The sequence below is a fragment of the Coregonus clupeaformis genome, unplaced genomic scaffold (genome assembly GCF_020615455.1).
Source record: "Coregonus clupeaformis isolate EN_2021a unplaced genomic scaffold, ASM2061545v1 scaf1527, whole genome shotgun sequence".
NCBI lineage: Eukaryota > Metazoa > Chordata > Actinopteri > Salmoniformes > Salmonidae > Coregonus > Coregonus clupeaformis.
In genome coordinates this window covers 19,798-44,100 of record NW_025534981.1, presented here as the reverse complement: position 1 = coordinate 44,100, position 24,303 = coordinate 19,798, and the positions used below count along the sequence as shown (strand labels likewise).

The 24,303-nt window shown below is 41.9% G+C and overlaps 3 protein-coding genes and 1 long non-coding RNA gene across 4 annotated transcripts; 2 read left to right on the top strand and 2 right to left on the bottom strand.

Moving 5' to 3' along the window:
• Positions 1-2,240: 2,240 nt before the first annotated feature.
• Positions 2,241-5,410, top strand: LOC121560124 (m-AAA protease-interacting protein 1, mitochondrial). The gene is made up of 5 exons (XM_041873162.1): positions 2,241-2,799; positions 2,989-3,060; positions 3,234-3,360; positions 3,493-3,637; positions 4,924-5,410. Exons 1-5 carry the CDS (start codon positions 2,371-2,373, stop codon positions 5,006-5,008), a joined length of 858 nt encoding a protein of 285 aa, XP_041729096.1. The 5' UTR covers positions 2,241-2,370; the 3' UTR covers positions 5,009-5,410.
• A 3,270-nt stretch (positions 5,411-8,680) lies between these two features.
• On the bottom strand, positions 8,681-13,120 carry LOC121560125. The gene is made up of 3 exons (XR_005998889.1): positions 12,708-13,120; positions 10,018-10,229; positions 8,681-9,904 (listed from the first exon to the last, which is right to left on the bottom strand). It is a non-coding gene; the product is annotated as an uncharacterized LOC121560125 (long non-coding RNA).
• Positions 13,121-15,145: 2,025 nt separating this feature from the next.
• On the top strand, positions 15,146-20,615 carry LOC121560121 (ras-related protein Rab-5A). The gene is made up of 6 exons (XM_041873159.2): positions 15,146-15,311; positions 16,238-16,465; positions 16,692-16,843; positions 18,848-18,970; positions 19,101-19,194; positions 19,308-20,615. Exons 2-6 carry the CDS (start codon positions 16,300-16,302, stop codon positions 19,421-19,423), a joined length of 651 nt encoding a protein of 216 aa, XP_041729093.2. The 5' UTR covers positions 15,146-15,311; positions 16,238-16,299; the 3' UTR covers positions 19,424-20,615.
• Positions 19,892-22,928, bottom strand: LOC121560122 (protein phosphatase 2C-like domain-containing protein 1). Its single transcript, XM_041873160.2, is given in 4 exon segments — positions 19,892-21,805; positions 21,923-22,005; positions 22,008-22,707; positions 22,880-22,928. Coding segments are annotated over 3 exon segments (1,323 nt in total). The 5' UTR covers positions 22,436-22,707; positions 22,880-22,928; the 3' UTR covers positions 19,892-20,993.
• Between the last annotated feature and the right edge of the window lie 1,375 nt (positions 22,929-24,303).

Here is a 24,303-nt window from a genome sequence, read left to right as displayed (position 1 = left end):
CCAGATGAGAGCTTTTGTGTCGAAGGTACTGTTTGGAGTCATTAGGCTACTGTAGGCTCTACTTGTCTACAGTGGATTTGTGTGAGAGCAACCATCTTCTGACCATACTGTTTTTAAGAAGTATTTGGGTTTTGGTCGAGAGTTTTCTGAGAAGGTATGCTTGTTTTCTTTACATACATATATATACACACTACCAGACAAAAGTTTGGACACACCTACTCATTCAAGGGTTTTTCTTTATTTTTCCTATTTTTTACATTGTAGAATAATAGTGAAGACATCAAAACTATGAAATAACACATATGGAATCATGTAGTAACCAAAAAAGTGTTAAACAAATCAAAATATATTTTATATTTGAGATTCTTCAAATAGCCACCCTTTGCCTTGATGACAGCTTTGCACACTCTTGGCATTCTCTCAACCAGCTTCATGAGGTAGTCACCTGGAATGCATTTCAATTAGCAGGTGTGCCTTCTTAAAAGTTAATTTGTGGAATTTATTTCCTTCTTAATGCGTTTGAGCTAATTAGTTGTGTTGTGACAAGGTAGGGGGGTATACAGAGGATAGCCCTATTTGGTAAAAGACCAAGTCCATATTATGGCAAGAACAGCTCAAATAAGCAAAGAGAAACGACAGTCCATCATTACTTTAAGACATGAAGGTCAGTCAATATGGACAATTTCAAGAACTTTTAAAGTTTCTTCAAGTGCAGTCGCAAAAACCATCAAGCGCTATGATGAAACTGGCTCTCATGAGGACCACCACAGGAAGGGAAGACCCAGAGTTACCTCTGCTGCAGAGGATAAGTTCATTATAGTTGCCAGCCTCAGAAATTGCAGCCCAAATAAATGCTTCACAGAGTTCAAGTAACAGACACATCTCAAAATCAACTGTTTAGAAGAGACTGTGTAAATCAGGCCTTCATGGTCGAATTCCTGCAAAGAAACCACTACTAAAGGACACCAATAAGAAGAAGAGACTTGCTTGGGCCAAGAAACACAAGCAATGGACATTAGACCGGTGGAAACTTGTCCTTTGGTCTTCAGTCCAAATTTGAGATTTTTGGTTCCAATCACTGTGTCTTTGTGAGAAGCAGTGTGGGTGAACGGATGATCTCTGCATGTGTATTTCCCAATGTAAAGCATGGAGGAGGAGGTGTTATGGTGTGGGGGTGCTTTGCTGGTGACACTGTCTGTGATCTATTTAGAATTCAAGGCACACTTAACCTGCATGGCTACCACAGCATTCTGCAGTGATACGCCATCCCTTCTGGTTTGGGCTTAGTGGGACTATTTGTTTTTCAACAGGACAATGACCCAACACACCTCCAGGCTGTGTAAGGGCTATTTTACCAAGAAGGAGAGCGATGGAGTGCTGCATCAGATGACCTGGCCTCCACAATCCCCCGACCTCAACCCAATTGAGATGGTTTGGGATGAGTCGGACTGCAGAGTGAAGGAAAAAGCAGCCAACAAGTGCTCAGCATATGTGGGAACTCCTTCAATACTGTTGGAATAGCATTCCAGTTGAAGCTGGTTGAGAGAATGCCAAGAGTGTGCAAAGCTGTCATCAAGGCAAAGAGTGGCTATTTGAAGAATCTAAATATTAAATATTTTGATTTGTTTAACACTTTTTTGGTTACTACATAATTCCATATGTGTTATTTCATAGTTTTGATATCTTCACTATTATTCTACAATGTAGAAAATAGTAAAAATAAAGAAAAACCTGTATATATACACTACCAGTCAAAAGTTTGGACACACCTACTCATTCAAGGGTTTTTCTTTATTTAAAAAAAATACTGTATTATAAGCTGTTTGAAGCCGGTGTACAAAAACGAAAGTAAAAGATGCAAAAACGAAACTTAACAATGGAAGAATAGAAATAGCACACAGCACATAGAACAGATCTACCGCTTCTAAGACTTGCTTTCAATGAGAATGACAGATCTATAACTCCCAATTGTATGTGAATTGGGTTGGTCACCCAAAAAGTTACATATTGCAGCTTTAAAGGCATGGTGCTGGAATGCAAGGTTTTAGAAAGAAGACCTTTACCTAACTTCTGCAATTCAAGGTTCCATGGGGAATCTTATTTTACGCATAGAAACGTGCATATTTTCCCTCGCCAATTTTATTTGTGAAACGAGCCATGTACAAGACTGAATTGTAGCCATTTAGTTCCCTCTACTGGATATTGTAGGGACAGTCAATGTTGTGTATTTCACCAGAAGGATTATGGGTACAGCATCGGATAGTTTCATAAGGTTGCCGGAAGAATCACACAGAATAATGCATCTTGCTCGCTATCAAAATCCAGAATGAAAATTGTACTATAGCGTTTTGCTTTCGCAGGTGCGTTGGCATGATGCAGCGGTTTACATATATCGCCACGTGCCGTGAGCTCGGCGGGTTGGCAAAGCGCTCATACATATCATCGCTGACCTGCCCTTGGAATAGGACCTATTCCATAATGCCACAACAGCCCCTATGCCGTTCATTGACGTCTATCTATACGTGCAGCGCGGGTCCGCTTGGAGAACCGACCACACTATGCAGCTTGCATAACTTGCGGCGACAAAGTGGGGTTTTCGCCCATCAGAAATACAGACACTACTGCACAGAGAGCGAGAATGAACGGAAGCGTACTGGCGGCCATGGTCATCATGGCATCACAGTGGTTGGCATCCCTGACCCACTCACGTGGATCCGGAATAAAGTCCACATCTACCTGATAGAACTCTATTTTCAATTGGGCGTTAACAGTGTGGAATTTGACAATGGAGTCAAGCAGGTATGGTTTCTCAGGTGTTATATTTAGGCTGCCCTTGTGTACATCATTACATCACTTAATTTATAAGGGTTATGTCGGCTTTATGATAAGGACATAACTCACTGTATTCATCATACATGTTTGGGATACTAGAAACTACACATTGGCAAATGTGAACTAGACACTTGACTGACCTGGTCTTTGGAATAGGCAGTGGTCCATGTCTCCACCATGATGTCCAATGGCAACTTTGAGGAGCTGAGAGGGGTGGTATCAACTGAGGTAGCCTACTCTTACCATTTCCAAAGGCCTATTTATATCAATCTAAATTATAGTCTATTGTAAAGACAAAGTGTGGTGACCTGTTTTAGATTCCTTGATCAGTTTTCTGAAGAATCAATGGCCCATGTTATAGCCACGTCCCATAAGCTGTGTCTTATCTGGTTTCATTTCAGATGGTGGTCTATGTGCAACAGAGGTGCAAGTCTCTCTCAGAAACCCAAAGAAGACATCTAGCTATCTCATTGGACGATATTATATTTATTCTGCCAGAGGAAGTGTCCATAGTTTTTGATACAAATGGTATTGCTGTGTGTGTGTGTGTGGGTGGGTGGGTGCGTGCGAATGTGATGCATAAATGTGTCCTACTTCACTGTTTCTGTATATTTTTATTTTGTTAACTCTCTGTTTTGCTGCTTCCTCTGTTATTCTCAGGTAGGAAGTTTTGCTTCATTGTGATGAGGTTCTGGCACATGTCCACTGCTGATGTTCCTGAGGACCCGGAGAGCACCAAGATCTTCAAGATGGCTGCCACTGAAGGAGACGGCCCACAGAAGAAGATAGTGACAGCTGTCTATGAGTAAGCTTTGCATCAAGTCCAAGACTAATCAATATTAATTTCATGCATCCAAATGTTTGGATTATAATTATTAAGTCTCCCTCAATTTTACTTAAATATGTTTAAATATGAATTAAATACTTATTCGTGCAGTGTCTCTACCAATTCTTAATCTCTTAATGGATCTTGATGGACAAGCCAAGAGATTTGATATGCGAGAGTTTGTCAATGTTTTCTTTGCTTTCTCCATGTAAGTTGAACCCACAATAAGAAATGCAAACATTTAACCAGAGACTTAATTTTCTGCATCTCATAGAGAAAGTATTGAAACATACAAACCTCTACGTGAGGTAGTTAGTTATATTGTGTATAAAGATAGCACATTGTAGTTGTGCTCGCTGCTTTCATATGTTTTGTATTACGTTTCTTATGGTATTGTAGTGTGTTATGGCAGCTATGTTGACAGTGTAATAAATGTGTTATAACATTTCCTAAGTGCTATAGAAATTACAGTTATGGATAACATTTTACATTTACGTCATTTAGCAGACACTCTTATCCAGAGTGACTTACAGTAGTGTGTGCAAACATTTTCATATTTGTTCGTACTGGTCCCCCGTGGGAATCGAACCCACAACCCTGGCGTTGCAAATGCCATGATCTACCAACTGAGCCACACGGGACCAATTGAAGAGAAAGCGTAAGTGATTTGGTCTGAATCACTTACGCGATTTGCTCCAGGCACAATGACAGGAATTAAATCCACTTCCGATCCACGGAGCAGGATCAAGCTTCTTCTCCCATTCCTGATCAGAAATCCCGTTAGGATTGGACCACACGGTTTGGTTGTCATACCTAATACCCACCTATCTAGTTGGCCAGAATCTCACTCTCATTGTTTCAGGTCTTAAACTATTTTCTAAAAGCCTGTCATACTTCATATGTTTTCCCTTTCATTGCAGATATACAGTTTGGCAGGATAAGAGAGCTCTGTTAAGAGGCTTCACCTTATTTTCAAGGTGATCCTGGGAAGATTAGTTTGGTTTTTTGTCAGCGTTGGTTTAAATGGTCTTCCCTCGGCCGTTTGGAAACAACTTTTCTCATCTTCAAAAGTATACTCCATTAAATATATTTTTCATCACACTTTCTCTCTCTCTCTCTCTCTAATTCACTCTACTTCTCTTGTGGCTTTGCAAAGGTGCTAAAACACCAGAGAAAAATCTAAAGCAATTCCTATTAGACCTAATTCTAATATGTTTCTCCCCCTCTCTCTCTCACTCCCTCCCTCCCTCTATCTCTCCTCTCAGATTCCACCGGGAGCTGACCAGGGGAGCTGAACCTGATTGGACAGTCACTAACATCTGGCACTGGCACTGGAAACAGATAGGGTGATTGGACAAGACCCAGGAACACCTATGTTACCAGGATACAGCATCAGACCAAGCATACACAGCACAGTTTACCTAATTCAGTTCTGACAACATTCAACTCAACAAAACGTTATTAACCGACAGGACTTCAATCAGCAGGACCATTGTACTCAACTGAGCGCATCCAAACCCAAAGTCAACAGAAGAGTCACCTTGAGACCTAGCTGCTTTTTAGGGTGGACCGGATGGAACCAGATCCCTACACACTTAAATGCAGACTTATTATTGCTCCTTAAGTTGTCCAATCTCAGGTTTGTTGGGAACAATAGACTTTCTATGAACCTCCTCAGCATGAACAATGAGAGCCTACAATATCCCCTCTGTTACAGTTTATCCCAGAACAAAATAAACTGCTTCATGGTGATACTGTATGAGAACTTTGTCTCTTTGAAACAGCGTCATCACAGGTTAAACTGTTGTTCTGTATTGTTCAGAAATAACTTAGTTGTCTGATTATTCAGAAGTAAAATTGATACCACATAGCATTTATAAAGGTAGGACAACAATTAATAAACACAACAATCCTCAGCAGAAGGGGTCGTTAGTGTTACACAAATCACAATATGAATTAGTGTTCATTAAAAGCTGTTGGATAATAACTGGCAAGTCACCTTGTCCTCGTATAGCTGTTTATATGATATACATTTGACATGAGTGACCTCGGTTTAGTGTGGGAAAAAACAAGGATAGGATAGTATACACATACCGGTCCCACTTTAAAGGAAGTACAACCTGTAAAGGCTTTATATAGCATACATAAAGGCATCATAAGCACTACATAAATGCTTCACAAATAATCTATAAGCGTATGTCATACACTATAAATGTTGTAAAAACATACAAAGTGTGTTTTGTCACATTTGGCAATTCACGCTACAGTAGTAATGGTTATGTCACCCTTTATACATCATTTATAGAGTATGACAGATGCTTAGATGATTTGTGAAGCGTTTATGGAGTGCTTATGAAGCCTTTATGTATGTTATATAAAGCCTTTATAAGTTGTATTTTGTTTCAAGTGGGACCCAAAAATCTTGCATTATGATTAAATATCTCAAAGGAATCAGATGTTGGTGTACTGTAATGTATTATGCCAGTGCCAAAATCAAACATCCTCTTACTACACTGACAGGCTGTTGAACACCGTGTGTCGTCCAATTCTGTCAACTCTTAAATCACACTATTAATGATGCATCAAAAAGAGAGACAATTCCTTCATTAGTAAGCATTCATTCATGCATAATGAAATATGGTTGGGATTATAATTTCCAGGCTTGGTAATATGGGCAGGTGCGTGGGGGGTTCTGGTTAGATACGCTTCCTGGTTATTCCTAATGTGATTATGAGTGTGGATAGCTTTACTTATGTTAAAATGCTAGTGAATATGTTTATAGCATATTAGCCAATTCACCACGCCAGTGTGTCAGATTGTTAAATGGCAATTTACAGTAATGGAATAATTTAAGTGATAAAACACGGACAAAAAAGCTAATGTGTTGTGTTTATTAATATGTTCTATTGCTGTGTTGTTGGGTTTTGACATGGATTAGTGTATGCACCCCGTAGCTTTTATTAATCTGGTTATTCAAGTTGATATTGTTATCCAAACAATTACTTCAATACAGTGGGGGGAAAAAGTATTTAGTCAGCCACCAATTGTGCAAGTTCTCCCACTTAAAAAGATGAGAGAGGCCTGTAATTTTCATCATAGGTACACGTCAACTATGACAGACAAATTGAGGAAAAAAAATCCAGAAAATCACATTGTAGGATTTTTAATGAATTTATTTGCAAATTATGGTGGAAAATAAGTATTTGGTCACCTACAAACAAGCAAGATTTCTGGCTCTCACAGACCTGTAACTTCTTCTTTAAGAGGCTCCTCTGTCCTCCACTCGTTACCTGTATTAATGGCACCTGTTTGAACTTGTTATTAGTATAAAAGACACCTGTCCACAACCTCAAACAGTCACACTCCAAACTCCACTATGGCCAAGACCAAAGAGCTGTCAAAGGACACCAGAAACAAAATTGTAGACCTGCACCAGGCTGGGAAGACTGAATCTGCAATAGGTTTGAAGAAATCAACTGTGGGAGCAATTATTAGGAAATGGAAGACATACAAGACCACTGATAATCTCCCTCGATCTGGGGCTCCACGCAAGATCTCACCCCGTGGGGTCAAAATGATCACAAGAACGGTGAGCAAAAATCCCAGAACCACACGGGGGGACCTAGTGAATGACCTGCAGAGAGCTGGGACCAAAGTAACAAAGCCTACCATCAGTAACACACTACGCCGCCAGGGACTCAAATCCTGCAGTGCCAGACGTGTCCCCCTGCTTAAGCCAGTACATGTCCAGGCCTGTCTGAAGTTTGCTGGAGTGCATTTGGATGATCCAGAAGAGGATTGGGAGAATGTCATATGGTCAGATGGAACCAAAATATAACTTTTTGGTAAAAACTCAACTCTTCGTGTTTGGAGGACAAAGAATGCTGAGTTGCATCCAAAGAATACCATACCTACTGTGAAGCATGGGGGTGGAAACATCATGCTTTGGGGCTGTTTTTCTGCAAAGGGACCAGGACGACTGATCCGTGTAAAGGAAAGAATGAATGGGGCCATGTATCGTGAGATTTTGAGTGAAAACCTCCTTCCATCAGCAAGGGCATTGAAGATGAAACGTGGCTGGGTCTTTCAGCATGACAATGATCCCAAACACACCGCCCGGGCAACGAAGGAGTGGCTTCGTAAGAAGCATTTCAAGGTCCTGGAGTGGCCTAGCCAGTCTCCAGATCTCAACCCCATAGAAAATCTTTGGAGGGAGTTGAAAGTCTGTGTTGCCCAGCGACAGCCCCAAAAAAACCACTGCTCTAGAGGAGATCTGCATGGAGGAATGGGCCAAAATACCAGCAACAGTGTGTGAAAACCTTGTGAAGACTTACAGAAAACGTTTGACCTGTGTCATTGCCAACAAAGGGTATATAACAAAGTATTGAGAAACTTTTGTTATTGACCAAATACTTATTTTCCACCATAATTTGCAAATAAATTCATTAAAAATCCTACAATGTGATTTTCTGGATTTTTCTTTCTCATTTTGTCTGTCATAGTTGACGTGTAACTATGATGAAAATTACAGGCCTCTCTCATCTTTTTAAGTGGGAGAACTTGCACAATTGGTGGCTGACTAAATACTTTTTTTCCCCACTGTATGCCTTCAGTACAGTAGGTGGGTGTTTGAGCACGCCTGCATGTGTGTATGTGCGCACGCCTGTGTGTTTGTGTTTTGTGTATCTAAGGCTGTGGCCACATATTTAATTAGGATTGACAAAATGTAATGATAACACTGACTAATAGAACCATAGAGTAAATATGTGTGTAAATCTAATCAAACAGTGTGACAGAATAAACAGGACTTCAAATGATAAGACTCCGATGGCATAATGGTACTCATATTTCTCAATATTTACTTAGGTTTCAGGAGTAGAAACTGTTTATTATCACATGCAGGAAGAGTAAGCATTCCTTATTCTAGCAACAACTTATTGCTCTCAACATAAGAAAACGCATTACAGTCAACAATCAAAAATAATTTTAATGACAGTTAATATAAAAATAGTTAGTCTCAAAGAAAAAAAAGAAGTATAACACTTGTGTTGTATATGTAATACTTGAAGTACATTCTTTCACGGAATAGATACTGAGGAGGTAAAAGATACTGTTCAGATTGAATTAGCTTGAATTTCCTTTAGAACGTCCCGGAAAATCTCCACACGCACGTCCCCAGTGGGGTGTCTCATGGATGCCAGCTTCCACGCCTCCTCAAATGTCTCCTCGGAAATACTCACGCCCACATTTCGGAATATTTCAGCGATCTGAAAAGGAAATGGAGGCGGAAATAAGAATCAGAAGATCTCTTTGACAAATTATTTGTTTATGCTCCGTCCTATTTCAATAACATTTTGTGTCAATCACTTCTCCAATGGCAGAATTGTTCATACCAATTATATTTTTGAAACAACGTTTTTCCTACATTTTGAATGTTGTAACAAAATCCCACAAACCCTCCACATGGTACTGTATGTCTCAGTGCTAAATCTACTAGACCATATATTTCTTTCTCTCCCTTGATTCTTCAGTGGGTTCATTGGTATTCTGTAACTCCTCTTTGGTGCGGGGGCAGAAGAAGTGCTCCTTGTGGACTCCGCTTAGGGAGTGCAGCGTGGGATACAGGAGGTCAAAGGCTGTGGTCTGGTCACGACAGTTACTGCTGTCGCTGACGCGCTTGATCCGCGGGGCCGCCAGGTCGGTGCGCACTGTGGGGGTCCCGTACATACGATAGTCTACGTGCAAAGATGTGATAATTATACAGTGAGAATGTGATTCACACAATGTAGAGAAGCAGGGGGGAAATGACTACCAGTCCATTGTAATGCAAAGATACAAATGTAAGAAATCGTGTTCCTGAATCTCTGAGGATTTTCCCTCCCTGAATTTTTTTTGAGAAGTGTGGGAATTATATCAAATTCTTCATGCATCTTTTACCTAAATATCTATTTAGTCTGAGGTAAACCTGGGCAGTGAAGTGTTACAAGACAACACAATCACAACACAACCACAACTGACTGGTTGTAGGGAGACCACCCACGACAGCCCGGATGAGAGAGGAGGAGGTGACGAAGCGGTCCTGGACGGTCCTGGGTCTGCTCAGGGTCTTGGGGGTCTTCAGCATGCTGCCCACTTCTGCAGGCTCCAGGTCCTCCTGTCTGGCCAAAGCCTCCGAGGCTGCAGGTCTCACAGGGAGAGCCTCTCTCTGCATGTTATCTGGGGTTGTGCTGGTCTTACGCTCTGAGGCTGAGTTGTCAATCAAAAGGGAATAGAATTACCGCCAGTCTACCAATCACAGAATGTTGACTTGAATGGGAATGTGCATTCTAGTAATTATATTTCTATGCTTAGACACTAACTATCCACTAGTCAGAATGCACTGCTCCACTTTACTGATGGACATTTTGTCCTTCCAGTTGAGGAAGTTGGCGAACTCCAGAAAGTTGATGAGTCCATCTTTGTCCACGTCACAGTACTCCATCAAGTCATCCAGCACCGGCCCACTCAGGTCCAGGTTAAACTGACGACACACGTCCTGCAGGTCCTCCCTGTCGATCACACCCTGACCCTTCTGTGGAGTCACACACACACGCACGAACGTATTCACGTAGTACTCACACAGACAGACAGTCTATCTCAAACTAACAAAATATTATCAAAGATGGTACAGTATGAAGATATCTAGAAACTGCTTCTCCAATTGAAATCCCAGATCACACTTGTAGGCAATGTCATGGCGACGTTGGTTAGCTAAGCTCATCAGGTCTAACAGTAGTCTCGCACCGAACTGCGCATGTGCAGGCAGTCAAATCAAAGGCACCCCTTCGATATAAAGTTGTTTTTGATGAAAATGAAAACATGTCAGTTTGTCACTTTCACAAGGTTGGAGTAATAACACGTTCAGCTACTTCAGACATTGGCTTGAATCTAGGTTGTGCCTTTAGATTTCTAGAAAATTAACAACTAAGGAATAATTTTTCAATTCTCCCATTGACTTCCCAGACCCCAAATCCATGTCTGGCCTGTCGAGTCTGCTTCGCAAAACTTTCCCGGAAGTATTATGATGTTGGTCCTGGGGTTTAGAAATTCTGTGATATTATCAAGTTAATACAGTAGAACTGTATATACAGTGCATTCGGAAAGTATTCAGACCCCTTGACTTTTTCCACATTTTGTTACGTTACAGCCTTATTCTAAAATGGATTCAATCGTTTTCCCCCCACTCATCAATCTACACACAATACCCCATAATGACAAAGCAAAAACAGGCTTAGAAATTTTTGCAAATGTATTAAAAATTAAAAAACTGAAATATAACATTTACATAATTATTCAGACACTTTACTCAGTACTTTGTTGAATAACCTTTGGCAGCGATTACAGCCTCGAGTCTTCTTGGGTATGACGCTACAAGCTTGGCACACCTGTATTTGTGGAGTTTCTCCCATTCTTCTCTGCAGATCCTCTCAAGCTCTGTCAGGTTGGATGGGGAGCGTCACTGCACAGCTATTATCAGGTCTCTCAAGAGATGTTCGATCGGCTTCAAGTCCAGACTCTGGATGGGCCAATCAAGGACATTCAGAGACTTGTCCCGAAGCCACTCCTGCGTTGTCTTGGCTGTGTGCTTAGGGTCATTGTCCTGTTGGAAGGTAAACCTTCGCCCCAGTCTGAGGTCCTGAGCGCTCTGGAGCAGGTTTTCATCAAGGATCGCTCTGTACTTTGCTCCATTCATATTTGCCTTGATCCTGACTAGTCTCCCAGTCCCTGCCGCTGAAAAACATACCCACAGCATGATGCTGCCACCACCATGCTTCACCGTAGGGATGATGCCAGGTTTCCTCCAGATGTGACGCTTGTCATTCAGGCCAAAGAGTTCAATCTTGGTTTCATCAGACCAGAAAATCTTGTTTCTCATGGTCTGAGAGTCCTTTAGGTGTCTTTTGGCAAACTCCAAGCAGGCCTTCATGTGCCTTTTACTGAGGAGTGGCTTCTGTCTGGCCACTCTAGCATAAAGGCCTGATTGGTGGAGTGCTGCAGAGATGGTTGTCCTTCTGGAAGGTTTTCGCAACTCCACAGATGAACTCTGGAGCTCTGTCAGTGTGACCATCGGGTTCTTGGTCACCTCCCTGACCAAGGCACTTCTCCCCCGATTGCTCAGTTTGGCTGGGCGGCCAGCTCTAGGAAGAGTCTTGGTGGTTCCAAACTTCTTCCATTTAAGAATGATGGAGGCCACTGTGTTCCTGGGGACCTTCAATGCTGCAGAAATGTTTTGGTACCCTTCCCGAGATCTGTGCCTCGACACAATCCTGTCTCGGAGCTCTACGGACAATTCTTTCGACCTCATGGGACCTTTTATAGACAGGTGGGTGCCTTTCCAAATCATGTCCAATCAATTGAATTTACCATAGGTGGACTCCAATCAAGTTGTAGAAACATCTCAAGGATGATCAATGGAAACAAGATGCACCTGAGCTCAATTTCTTGTCTCATAGCAAAGGGTCTGAATACTTATGTAAATAAGGTATTTCTGTTTTCTTTTTATTTTATAAATTTGCAAACATTTCTAAAAACCTGTTTTCACTTTGCCATTATGGGGTATTGTGTGTAGATTGATGAGCATAAAAAAAAAATCAGTTTCAGAATAAGGCTGTAACATAACAAAATGTGAAAAAAGTCAATGTGTCTGAATACTTTCCGAATGCAGTATCTACAGATGTAGGATCTTAATTTTAGCCAGTTTGCTACAGCAGGAAAACAATCCTGCAGCAACAGGAAATGTGAATTATTATGTGGATTATAATTAATAATTAATTTTCTGTAGCGGTTGATAAATTTTTTGTTTTGGCAAATCAAGTCTGGAAATAAAAACTTTAGAAGCCTTTTTAAAATCATGAATACACTACAAGTTTGCATTTCCTGTTATGCAGGAAAATTATCAGCAACAAAATAGTGATCAAATTAAGATCCTACATCTGTAAAATGAATACCTGAGTCTACTTTAGCTTAACACTCACTATACACGTCTCTGTTTATTTAGGCCTCTCCTCACAGAAATAGAAGCTTGGCTGCGGACTCCATGAACTAGAGGACTGGCAATATCAGGGTCGTTGGCTTTCCCATGGAACACTCAGAGACATCTACAGTATGGTGACATGCATTTACAGTAGACCACATCATATACGCACATCTTACAAGATAAAATAGTTATGAATCAGTCAAACGCAAAGAAATATCTAGGCTACCAAGCCTTTTTGCTTGTTGTTATGTTACCCTTCGAATATTCGGGAATCTTTCGGTGTATTTCCAGGTGTTGGTTGCATTCCTTTCTATCAAATTCATCTCGTTAGCATATCAACAAGTTGCTATAAAAATATGTAGCCTACCCAACAAAATATTATAAACATACATACGGGTTTACATGCCTAGTTGTTAGCTACCATGTTTCATTCTGAAGAGAGAAGCTTAAACTGTCTACTTTGCTGGCTACTTTGTATCAAATTTCAGGATATTCTGATAGAATGTTTATCTTGAGTCACATGGCAACCGCAGCTAGGAAACCGAGGTCATCTGATTGACGCTATAATTATAGGCTTACTGTACCTGTGTTCTAGAATAAAAACAACAAAATTCAACCTTGTTATAATTACTATGGCAAAAAAAATGGCTCCAGCTCAAAGGGGTCAATCGAACTCGTGTGGGGGAAAGGGCGGTGAGGGAAAGATCCCGAATCTTCTCATTGCCTCCCAGCAAAATTAGCCTACATTTAGGCTATTGTTTATGTGTATTTCACACTATATTGAGGTAAAAATCAGACTATATAATGCTTGTATGGATGTCAAGCCCAACACATTTTCATGTCATTGTCACCAATCAACTGCATTACAGTTAAAAACGACTTTGACTACCACCACTGTTGATAATCACAAGTTTACTGGAGAACTGAGACCAAGTAGAGACTTTGGACAGGGTGGATATGGTATAATAAAGGCAGTTTATTCAGAGGTAAAGATATCTGGAATCGCGTGCACGGACTCGTTCGTCAAACTCTTAGGGAGCTGTCTGAAGAGAGCCCCGAAAACATTGTGTGCAGACATTTTATACAATAAATGATGTAGGTTGAATCTAGTAGTTCTGATCTTCTGATTGGTCCTGATGAGTTGGGCGAGGTCCCCTCCAGGCTAGTGTCACTGTTGCATTGGCTCTGAGTCGGGTTCTCTGTCTTCAAATGTTCAGCCTAAAGAGAGGGGATTTGTGTGTGTGTGTGTGTGTGTGTGTGTGTGTGTGTTTAACAGTGATGATGTGTGTGTGTGTGTGTGTGTATGTGTGTGTGTGTGTGTGTGTGTTATCAGTGATGATGTGTGTGTGTGTGTGTGTGTGTGTGTGTGTGTGTGTGTGTGTGTGTGTGTGTGTGTGTGTGTGTGTGTGTGTGTGTGTGTGTGTGTGTGTGTGTGTGTGTGTGTGTGTCCTCAGAGCAAGAACTCGTGAGTTGGAAGAACTGAGAGACCTATGGCGTGGGTGTTGTCCTTGGCCACCTGCTGACAAGGCTGACAAGATAGGACCCTTTTGTCCATTGTTATTGGACAGGAACAGCATTGATTGAAAACAAACGCCCAACACAAAATGGGTCATGCACAAGATTTTAGTCAGACCAAGCTATAACATTATATATTTACTACGACACCACCGATTTCTGTATGCTAGCTATGCTAACCAGTTTATATGAATGGGAGTTAGCAATTAGCAGTCACTTCTAAACCTGAACAGGGACAACTTCTAAATGTTCGGACTTAAGTACCCACATTGTGGGCCTTTTACAATACATAAATCATGACGGATTTGTTGGATGTGCGCGGATCTGGACAACGGAAACTGTCTGCGTTCCATTTACCACATCTATGCTGATTTATGTTATGGTGATTTAGAATTTGTCTTTGAAACGGATAAATGGAAACAATTGTTTGCATACATCAAGTCATGTCATATGTTACAAAGGTTTTTTGTGAATGAGTTATCACACTTCTGTAACATTTACTCGTAGCCTTATACAACGATTAGTTCCCTTTTCCTCTCATTAAAGAGGCAATCTGCAATTTTTGGACTTGTAAATTAATGATATGTACCAATTGATTCTTTAAGAATATAACTTATAAATGCCTCATGAACTTAGTTCAGCTGTCGGACCCCACCAGAACCCAAAATATACGTTTGTTTTACTCCAAAAAAGTAAATGTAAACAGCAGTTGTATAACCTCAAAACATAGTTCAAACTATAATGTTGATACCATGGATGCCCAGTCCTTGCATCCATAGCTCTGTCTATTAATTTGAGAGCGGTTACATTTCTCCAGCCCATCCCCCAGCTTTTTACCAAAACAGTGGCGGGGTTGGTGTTTGTTATTGTTTTAATCGCTGATTGCCCCTTTAACAAGTTCACAAATTGGGACAAGAGTGTGTGATTGGTTTTTCTCAGCTCTACGTAGGCATTCGATCTATCATCATCATCATCCACATACAAAACAAACAGGAAGTTGGAAGAAGTGGGAAAGGGACAAGCTTGATGAAGTCTCTCGCCCTGTGAATACATTGGAGTGCCGAAAATATTATTTTTGGGAAATCCCTTCAGCTATCTAGCTAGCTAATTATCTCGGATAAGGTAAGTAGATATCATTCTAGCTAGCTAACTAGTTTACCGGCAGAACTAGCTTGCTAGTTAGCCTTGGCTAGGCCGAAAGCTATTTTGTTAGCTACTGTTAGCTAGCGCACAACAAATCATATACCAACAGTTGACCCGTTCTTATTATACCTCAGTGAGTTGACCATTGAAATGTATGTATCTAACTTCCTAGCTACCACATATTTGCTTGTGCGAAGGCTGAGGTGTGGTTCAACCTTATTCAATATACTGTATGTAGTTAGTTAGCTAGCTATAGTAAACTAGCTAGATATAATTATTTAGATTAGGTGGCTAGCTGCTATAGTAAATTAGCTAGCAGCTAGCCACCTAATCTAAATAATGATATCTAGCTAAATTAGCTAGCTGTAACTGGCTGGCTAGCTAGAATGAACTAGCAAGCTAACCAATTTGTCGAAGGTAAGATTGGACCAATGGATGGGACTGACGAAGCTAATCATTATTTCTGACGGACACGGTGCTTGATGAGCGCTAGCAAGTTTTAGCTAGTCAACACAGTGGTTATTTGTGGTCAAGACTGTGACGTAACACGATTTCGACCCACGTCTTCACTGCAATTACTTTTTGGCTAGACATAGGCTTGTTGTCTTTACTTGTCGGGACAGTTAAGAAATAGGTGTAATCTAATATTTGTAAATAAGTCTAACGTTACTAACTAGTAGACAAGTGAAAGTCGTCGTCACATTTCCAAATACTGTCTGTAGTTTTAACTAGGTAGCTACATCCTGTGATATTACAATGATGACCAGAGACATAGCTAATTGAACAATTTCTAAACAATTAAACATCAAAGTTGATTATTTTGTAGTTGTATTTATTTCCCCCCCTACTTTATTCACTGTTGATCTATTGACAATTTATATAATGTGACATCTCGTTTTTGGCAGTTCTAGGAGTGACCATTCAAGCGGTACTTCTGCATCCAGAGCAAGAGACTGGGGTGTAGGACATGGCAAGTAGGGGTGGTGCAACACGACCCAATGGGCCGAACACAGGCAACAAGATCTCCCAGTTCAAATTAGTGCTCTTAGGGGAGTCCGCTGTGGGAAAGTCCAGTCTTGTACTTCGCTTCGTCAAGGGTCAGTTTCATGAATTCCAAGAGAGCACAATCGGAGGTAGGCTGATCTGACATCATCTTCTATTAATGTGTTATTGAAATGGATATAACCCAAAATCACTATTTTTGTCCTCTAGTGATTCTGACCATTTCTGATTTACATTCTGTAGGTTATGCAATCTCCCATGATATACAGCCCATTGTTGGAGACTGGAGAGCCAGCTGTTTTTCTTATAGCCTACTGCAAACCAAATTCTGAATGTGCTATGACTGTCCCCTCTCAGCTGCCTTCCTGACTCAGACAGTATGTTTGGATGACACAACAGTCAAGTTTGAGATATGGGACACAGCTGGTCAGGAGCGCTACCACAGCCTGGCACCCATGTACTACAGAGGTGCCCAGGCCGCCATCGTGGTCTACGACATCACTAACGAAGTGAGTCAGCAGCCGGGTTTATGTGCTCTGTCACACATTATAAGAGACTCTTAAATTAGGTACAGTGCATTCGGAAAGTATTCAGTCACCTTCCCCTTTTTCCACATTTTGTTACATTACAGCCTTATTCTAAAATTGTCAATCTACACACAATGCCCCATAATGACAAAATGAAAACAGGGTTTTAGACATTTTCGGGTATTTATTAAAAATAAAAAACAGACCCTTTGCTATGGGACCCGAAATTGAGCTCAGGTGCATCCTGTTTCCATTGATCATAATATAATAATATGCCATTTAGCAGACGCTTTTATCCAAAGCGACTTACAGTCATATGTGCATAAATTTATATGTGGTTAACCCACTCCTCCTTGAGATATTTCTACAACTTGATTGGAGTCCACCTGTGGTAAATTCAATTGATGAGATGGAAGGAATTGTCCGTGGAGCTCCGAGACAGGATTGTGTCGAGGTAAAGACCTGGAGAAGAGTACCAAAACATTTCTGCAGCGTTGAAGGTCCCCAAGAACAAATTGGCCTCCATCATTCTTAAATGGAAGAAGTTTGGAACCACCAAGACTCTTCCTAGAGCTGGCCGCCCGGCCAAACTTAGCAATCAGGGGGAAAAGGACCTTGGTCAAGGAGGTGACCAAGAACCCGATGGTCACTCTGACAGAGCTCCAGAGTTCCTCTGTGGAGATGGGAGAACCTTCCAGAAGGACAACGATCTCTGCAGCACTCCACCAATCAGGCCTTAATGGTAGAGGGGCCAAACGGAAGCCACCCGTCAGTAAAAGGCACATGACAGCCCGCTTAGAGTTTGCCAAAAGGCACCTAAATGACTCAGACCATGATAAACAAGATTCTCTGGTCTGATGAAACCAAGATTGAACTCTTTGGCCTGAATGCCAAGCGTCACGTCTGGAGGAAACCTGGCACCATCCCTTTGGTGGTGGCAGCATCATGCTGTGGGTATGTTTTTCAGCGGCAGGGACTGGGAGACTAGTCAGGATGGCGGGAAAGATGATCGGAGCAAAGTACAGAGATCCTTGATGAAAACCTGCTACAATTGAATCAATTTTAGAATAATGCTGTAATGTAACAATGTGAAAAAAAGTAAAGGGGTCTGAATACTTTCCGAATGCACTGTATAGCATTAGGTACAGCTGAAGACATTTTGTGAAAATGTAGCAGGAGTTTGAAGATTAGGCCCACTTTAATAGGCCTAGTTGAGAATCTGAAGAAAATATTAAGAAAAAGGGTAGCCTCGTTCTGCTGACAGACATGTTTTCAAGCATCTTTCTGTAGTTCTCATATTTGACACATTCAAAGTCTAAAATATCCCCTATTCATTCCATTTGGTCTAAACAAACTTGTCACATCTAGGGCACTTTTGTTTTAACAAATGAAGTGGGGGCTGTCAATGGTTTGACCTCTAGTTGCACCACACTTTCCCAAACGTAAATTGATGTTTTATGTTGTAAATGTTTCTGCAACTTTGTGTGCTTCTATTTTGGCCAGGTCACTCTTGTAAAATAGATTTGTTCATCTCAATGAGACTAACCTGGTAAAATAAAGGTTACAAATAAATAAATAAATAAGAGCAACTCCAATGAGAAATTATATTTTGATCCCCATGTCTGCTTTTGCTCTATTTGCTAAGAAGTTTGCTGGGATGTTGTTAGAACATTGTATTTTATGAAAATACGTTTTCAAAAGAGCATGGTTTTCTAACTCAATGCTTTGTACACAAAGCTTAAGCCAATGTTTGAAGCTGAGCATGACTTCAACTCAGCAATATGATACATCTTGTTGACAAACTCTCCATACATGTAAGCTGGGGAACATTATATCTAATTGTCATATTTTAGTTCTCCTTTAACGAGACCACATCTTGGATATCCTCCAGTCCATAGCGTTACCAGGGAATGAAGGGAGGGGTTGTGTTGTCATCTTTCCTCCACATGGATCTTGTTATTCTGCTCATCCTCTGCTGTTTGCCAGGAGTCCTTTGCACGAGCAAAGAACTGGGTTAAGGAGCTTCAGAGACAAGCCAGTCCAAATATTGTAATAGCGTTGGCTGGGAACAAGGCTGACCTTGCAAACAAAAGAGCGTTGGATTTCCAGGTTCGTGCCAGTGAATTTGCTAATGAACATTAGACTGTGCTAGTTTTATTCTCAATGGAGTCATCATACAATTTTACCTAGAAGGCAGGTAAAGAAAACCTTTTGTGACGTGATTTTGGTTTTCTTCCAGGATGCCCAGTCATACGCAGATGATAACAGTTTACTGTTTATGGAAACATCAGCAAAGACCTCTATGAACGTTAATGAGATATTCATGGCTATTGGTAAGTGTTTTATGTTCCATGTTCATCATTACACTTTGTTTGAACATTTTAAAGATTCTATCAATCTGATAATAGAAACACCGGTCATAAACATTTTCCCTATCGCTTCACAGCAAAGAAATTACCCAAGAACGAGCCTCAAGCTGCCGGAGCGAACAGTGGGCGGAACCGGGGAGTGGATCTTACGGAGACAGCTCAGCCGGCCAGCCGCTCCTGCTGCGGTACCTAAACCTGCCCCCCACTCCTAACTCTGAATAACATCTGGACATGGGATTCCCCTTCCTGACATCAGACCTTCCACCTCTTGTCCTTTCTCCCCGGAATAGCTAAAGACTCTGTATAGCTGCATTTCTAATACCTTTTTTGGTTTTACTTTCATTTAAAAAAAGTGTATTTCAGTATAATGTATGCATGTGTCACTACAAGGCCTAAAACATTTTTGTTGTTGTACTTAATTCAGTTGGAAGACTAACCCCTATGAGAGAGAGAAAGCAGTGTGCGTGCGTGTGCGTGTGTGTGTGTGTGTGTGACTGATTCCCTGAAGAGAAAGTGTAACCTAGGTCATAGGGTTAGTGGACTGGGGGTGAAGTAAGTTGTCTTTAATTTGCTGCCCATACATTTGTTGTGAGTTGTGTCCTTCCAACCAAAACAAACCAAATTCCCCCATTGTGAAATGCCGGGAGGCTATGACTGTTTGTACTGAGTATAACATTATTGAAGCAGTGTCAGGCAAGGACTGTCAAACCAAGCATTCCTCCTCGCACCTGCTACCGAGACGACGACGACGACAACATCTTCGTCTGCAGAGAACTTTGGCAAGAACATCCAGTGCCATTACACCACTGGCCCACTGCCACCGGTTGAACAGGATTTAAGGGTGGTTTTGTGATTGGATGACTGGTGACTCTGCAAGTTTGTCACATCCATGATGACTGGCTTGTGCATCATGGGAAGTCCCTCTTGAAACCACAACATTCTCTGGTTGATACATTGATTTAAGGAAGAACATTGAGACAGTTGGACATGCTCAGACAAGCTTTGTAAATTGTCTTGCTAAGACCTAACATATGACTAGTCTTTTGTTTCCCCAAACTGTTATTGTTCAGCTGTCAACTTGTCAGAATTAATGGTGTTTAAAAGTAGGCCTCAAACCATACACCAACAGAAGTCTTGACTATTACCTGTCATCAGTCTGTGGAATATTACTCTACTGTTATATAGGGTGTTGCAATGTTGTTTTCTACCAATACAGCTTGGAGGGCATAAGCTTGTCAGGAAAGTATCTAGAGATTCCGAACAATTGTACAGTACACCAATGTATGTCTAGGTCTGCTATGGGTTTGTTACCTTGTCACAAACTCGTCAAATGCTAATCAATGGTGGTCTTTTTAAATATATATGTAGTGTTATTAACAATTCAATTGCATCTCCCCTGTGTCTTGTTACTTTTCTCAAAATGGCCTGTTCATATTTGAGAGGACTCTATTGCATTGCACAATTGTTGGTTATATTTTAATGAATGACAGCCCATTACATTTTATAAAACCGAAGGACTGTATCGGACTTGCTAGCCTATTGCCTCAAACAACCAGTAGTGGCACTAACTGACTGGTAGTCTTTCTGAAGCCAGGTGGATTTAACTATGTAAAACATGACTAGTGAAGGACTGATCAGTTTGAGTGTCAGGGTACAAGTCAATAAATTCAGGTATATTGTATGCCTTTATGTCTTCGATATCACAAGAAATGCAAGAGCTATTCATTCTCTGAAAAACTTGAAAAGTTGGCCTGAAGTTATAATTACATGGTATTTGTTTGCTTTGTCAACTCTCCTTTGAGAGTGTTTTCTCTGAGCACATCCAACCCCTGAAGAAGTATGACCATGACTGAAATGTTTTCCCTTGAACCTGAGACCAACGCTGTCTCCACTAGCTCTCTACAAATGTCAGCTGCAAGGCGCTCGTAGTCCAAGGAGAGATTATTCAGACTGTCAGCCATAGTTTCCTTCACATTGACCTCACTCTCCTGCTGCAGGACTGAGGATTGATATCTCTCTGTTTCCTCTGCATTCTGCATATCACTAGCTTGTACCCCCGGAGTCTCTAGCATGTCCAACTCTGGTGGGTTGTCCTCATCCTTGACACTGGTAGGTTCTTCAGTATTAAAAATAGATGACCCTGGTCTTGCCAGAATGCAACTTTGAGAATCTGAAACGGACGAATCCTCAACAGTTTGCATGAGGCGCTGGGTCGTCAATATTAATTTCTGTTGAGTCAACTCAATGACCGTCAGAGCTCTCTCAGCCACTGCATGCTCATCCAAGACTTCCCAGACGCCACGGGACGCTAGGACCAGCAGCTGGAAGGATGGGTCCGTGGGCAGACACACAGAGTAAGGCACAGGGATGACCGACTTCTTCAGCTTGCGATCACCATAATGACCAAGCCCTCGGGTGGCCTTGGTCAGCCCCTCCACCAGATCGTGCTGTTTGTTGACGCTAATTGCCCCTCCGGACTGGAGGATGCGTTTGCGCTCCTTAGGGTTGGACGTGCTGTGGTCTTTGGTCAGACGGAGGCCCCTGCCTTGTTTGTACAGTACCACTTGCACGTTACCTGTGACATGGAAATCAACAAGAGATATGCTAATTGGAAATGTATAGTATTCAGTGAATAATACTTGTTCTGTATCATATTTGCAGTGTATTATCAGTATGCTAGTAAAATACTGACCACAGTTAGCAATGAGAATTCTTCCACCCTGTAACTCCTGTGAGGGGGTTGGTGTGTTACTCTTCTGTCCTGTTCCCTGCTCCTACTGTCGATCAGGCAGAGCAGCGCTGTGCAGCCACTCCAGCGGATCTTGGAGGTCTCGTTCTTGCCAAGCCCCAGGACCCGGTCCATCTTCCAGAAGGCTGTGGTGAAGGCTAGGTTCACCTGTTCCACTTTGGTCAGATTCTCCAGCTGCTCAGGGCCTAGGCCTAGTGCAATGTTCTGGGCCTGGCCTGGGTAAGGCCTGTTGCAGTCTTTCTGGAACAGGGCCTCAAAGCGGGACAGTAGCTCCACCTGGTCCTTCTCCAAGGAGAGCAAGGGGTCCTGTTTGGAGAGTTGCTCCAGGACTAAAACAGGCATCTCCCTGGATGCCGTAACTGCAGAACTGAGTCCATGGAACCCATCAAAGACCCCGAAAAAGCTGCTCCCCTTTTTGCCTCCATACCCCTCATGAAAAACGGTCACATCCTCCATGTTCTTTTTCCATGTGGAGTTTTTCTCCTCACACTGCCACAGCACGGATGAAGGGGTTGCTCCCTTTGTGCTTGGTGACTGTATTCTGCCATGCGCTGAAGTTGGACAAAGTCCACACTCTGGACCCTGACGCTGAAGCGCCTCTTACCATTCTCCAGATTGGAAGATGGGTTGCCATGGATATCGCTCCCACTGTGGTGGAGGGCATGGTGTTGGGAAGGGCAAGGGCTTCCTGTGTCAGGACTGGAGTCAATTGATTCCCCAGGGAGCTCCTGTATGGGAATACTGGAGTGAGAATTATTCAAAGAATGGGAATACAAACACAAACAAATCAGGACTGAAATGTGTCGCCCTTTCATTGTTCCATTATATTAGTAACAAAGAATTACTTATTTATCAAACTAGCCTAGTGAATATTTCCAGACGTAATGTGAAGAGGTGTACCATGAGTCCATTTATGCTCGCCTCAAGTTATGGAAGTACTTTAGATTGGGTTCAGCTGTTTACTTGGCCTTTCCACGGAAACAGTTTCCCTTGGCAACTAAAGGCACTATGACAAAATTGTGCAGCTTGTTCAAGAGCCTGCCAAAGAAGTGTGTTTCTGGGAAATAAAATGAAGAAAGATGTTTGGTAGGCTTTTGGTCATTATGGACATTTAGAGTAAAGTAGTAGTCTGATTAATAGTGTTGAGGGGAAGATAACAACAAGAGAATAGGCTTGTCAATTTACTTAAAGTACTTCAAGAGCTGGCTTTGTGCACCTGTACGCCCCTCTTTTATCCAACAGATGGCAGCAGTAGTACACTGTATCTCAAAGGGGACCATGAAGGAATAAGAGTCGGTGTGAGCCAGCCTACCTTATAAGCTACTCTTGAAGTGTTGACAAAATCTATTATTTCATACTTGGAGTTTAATTAAATAATACTTAAACAATTAAATGAGAATTCCACATCCATACCATCGCTAAAGGCACCTCAAACACACTACATGACCAAAAGTATGTGCACACCTGCTTGTCGAACATCTCATTCCAAAATCATGGACATTCTATAGAGTTGGTCCCCCCTTTGCTGCTATAACAGCCTCCACTCTTCTGGAAAGGCGTTCCACTAGATGTTGGAACATTGCTGCGGGGACTTGCTTCCATTCAGCCCTAAGAGCATTAGTGAGATCGGGCGCTGATGTTGGGCGATTAGGCCTGGCTTGCAGCCGGCGTTCCAATTCATCCCAAAGGTGTTCGATGGGGTTGAGGTCAGCGCTCTGTGCAGGCCAGTCAAGTTCTTCCACAATGATCTCGACAAACCATTTCTGTATGGACCTCGCTTTGTGCACAGGGGCATTGTCATGCTGAAACAGGAAAGGGCCTTCCCCAAACTGTTGCCACAAAGTTGGAAGCACAGAACCATCTAGAATGTCATTGTATGCTGTAATGTTAAGATTTTCCTTCACTGGAACTAATTGGCCTAGCCCGAACCATGAAAAACAGCCCCAGACCATTATTCCTCCTCCAACTTTACAGTTGACACTATGCATTGGGGCAGGTAGCTTTCTCCTGGCATCCGCCAAACCCAGATTCGTCCGTCGGACTGCCAGATGGTGAAGCGTGATTCATCACTCCAGAGAACGCGCTACCACTGCTCCAGAGTCCAATGGCGGCGAGCTTTACACCACTCCAGCCGACGCTTGGCATTGTGCATGGTGATCTTAAGCTTTTGTGCGTCTGTTCGGCCAAAGAAACCCATTTCATGAAGCTCCCGACGAACAGTCCTTGTGCTGACGTTGCTTCCATTGGCAGTTTGGAACTCGGTAGTGAGTGTTGCAGCCGAGGACGGACGATTTTTACGCGTTACGCGCTTCAGCACTTGGCAG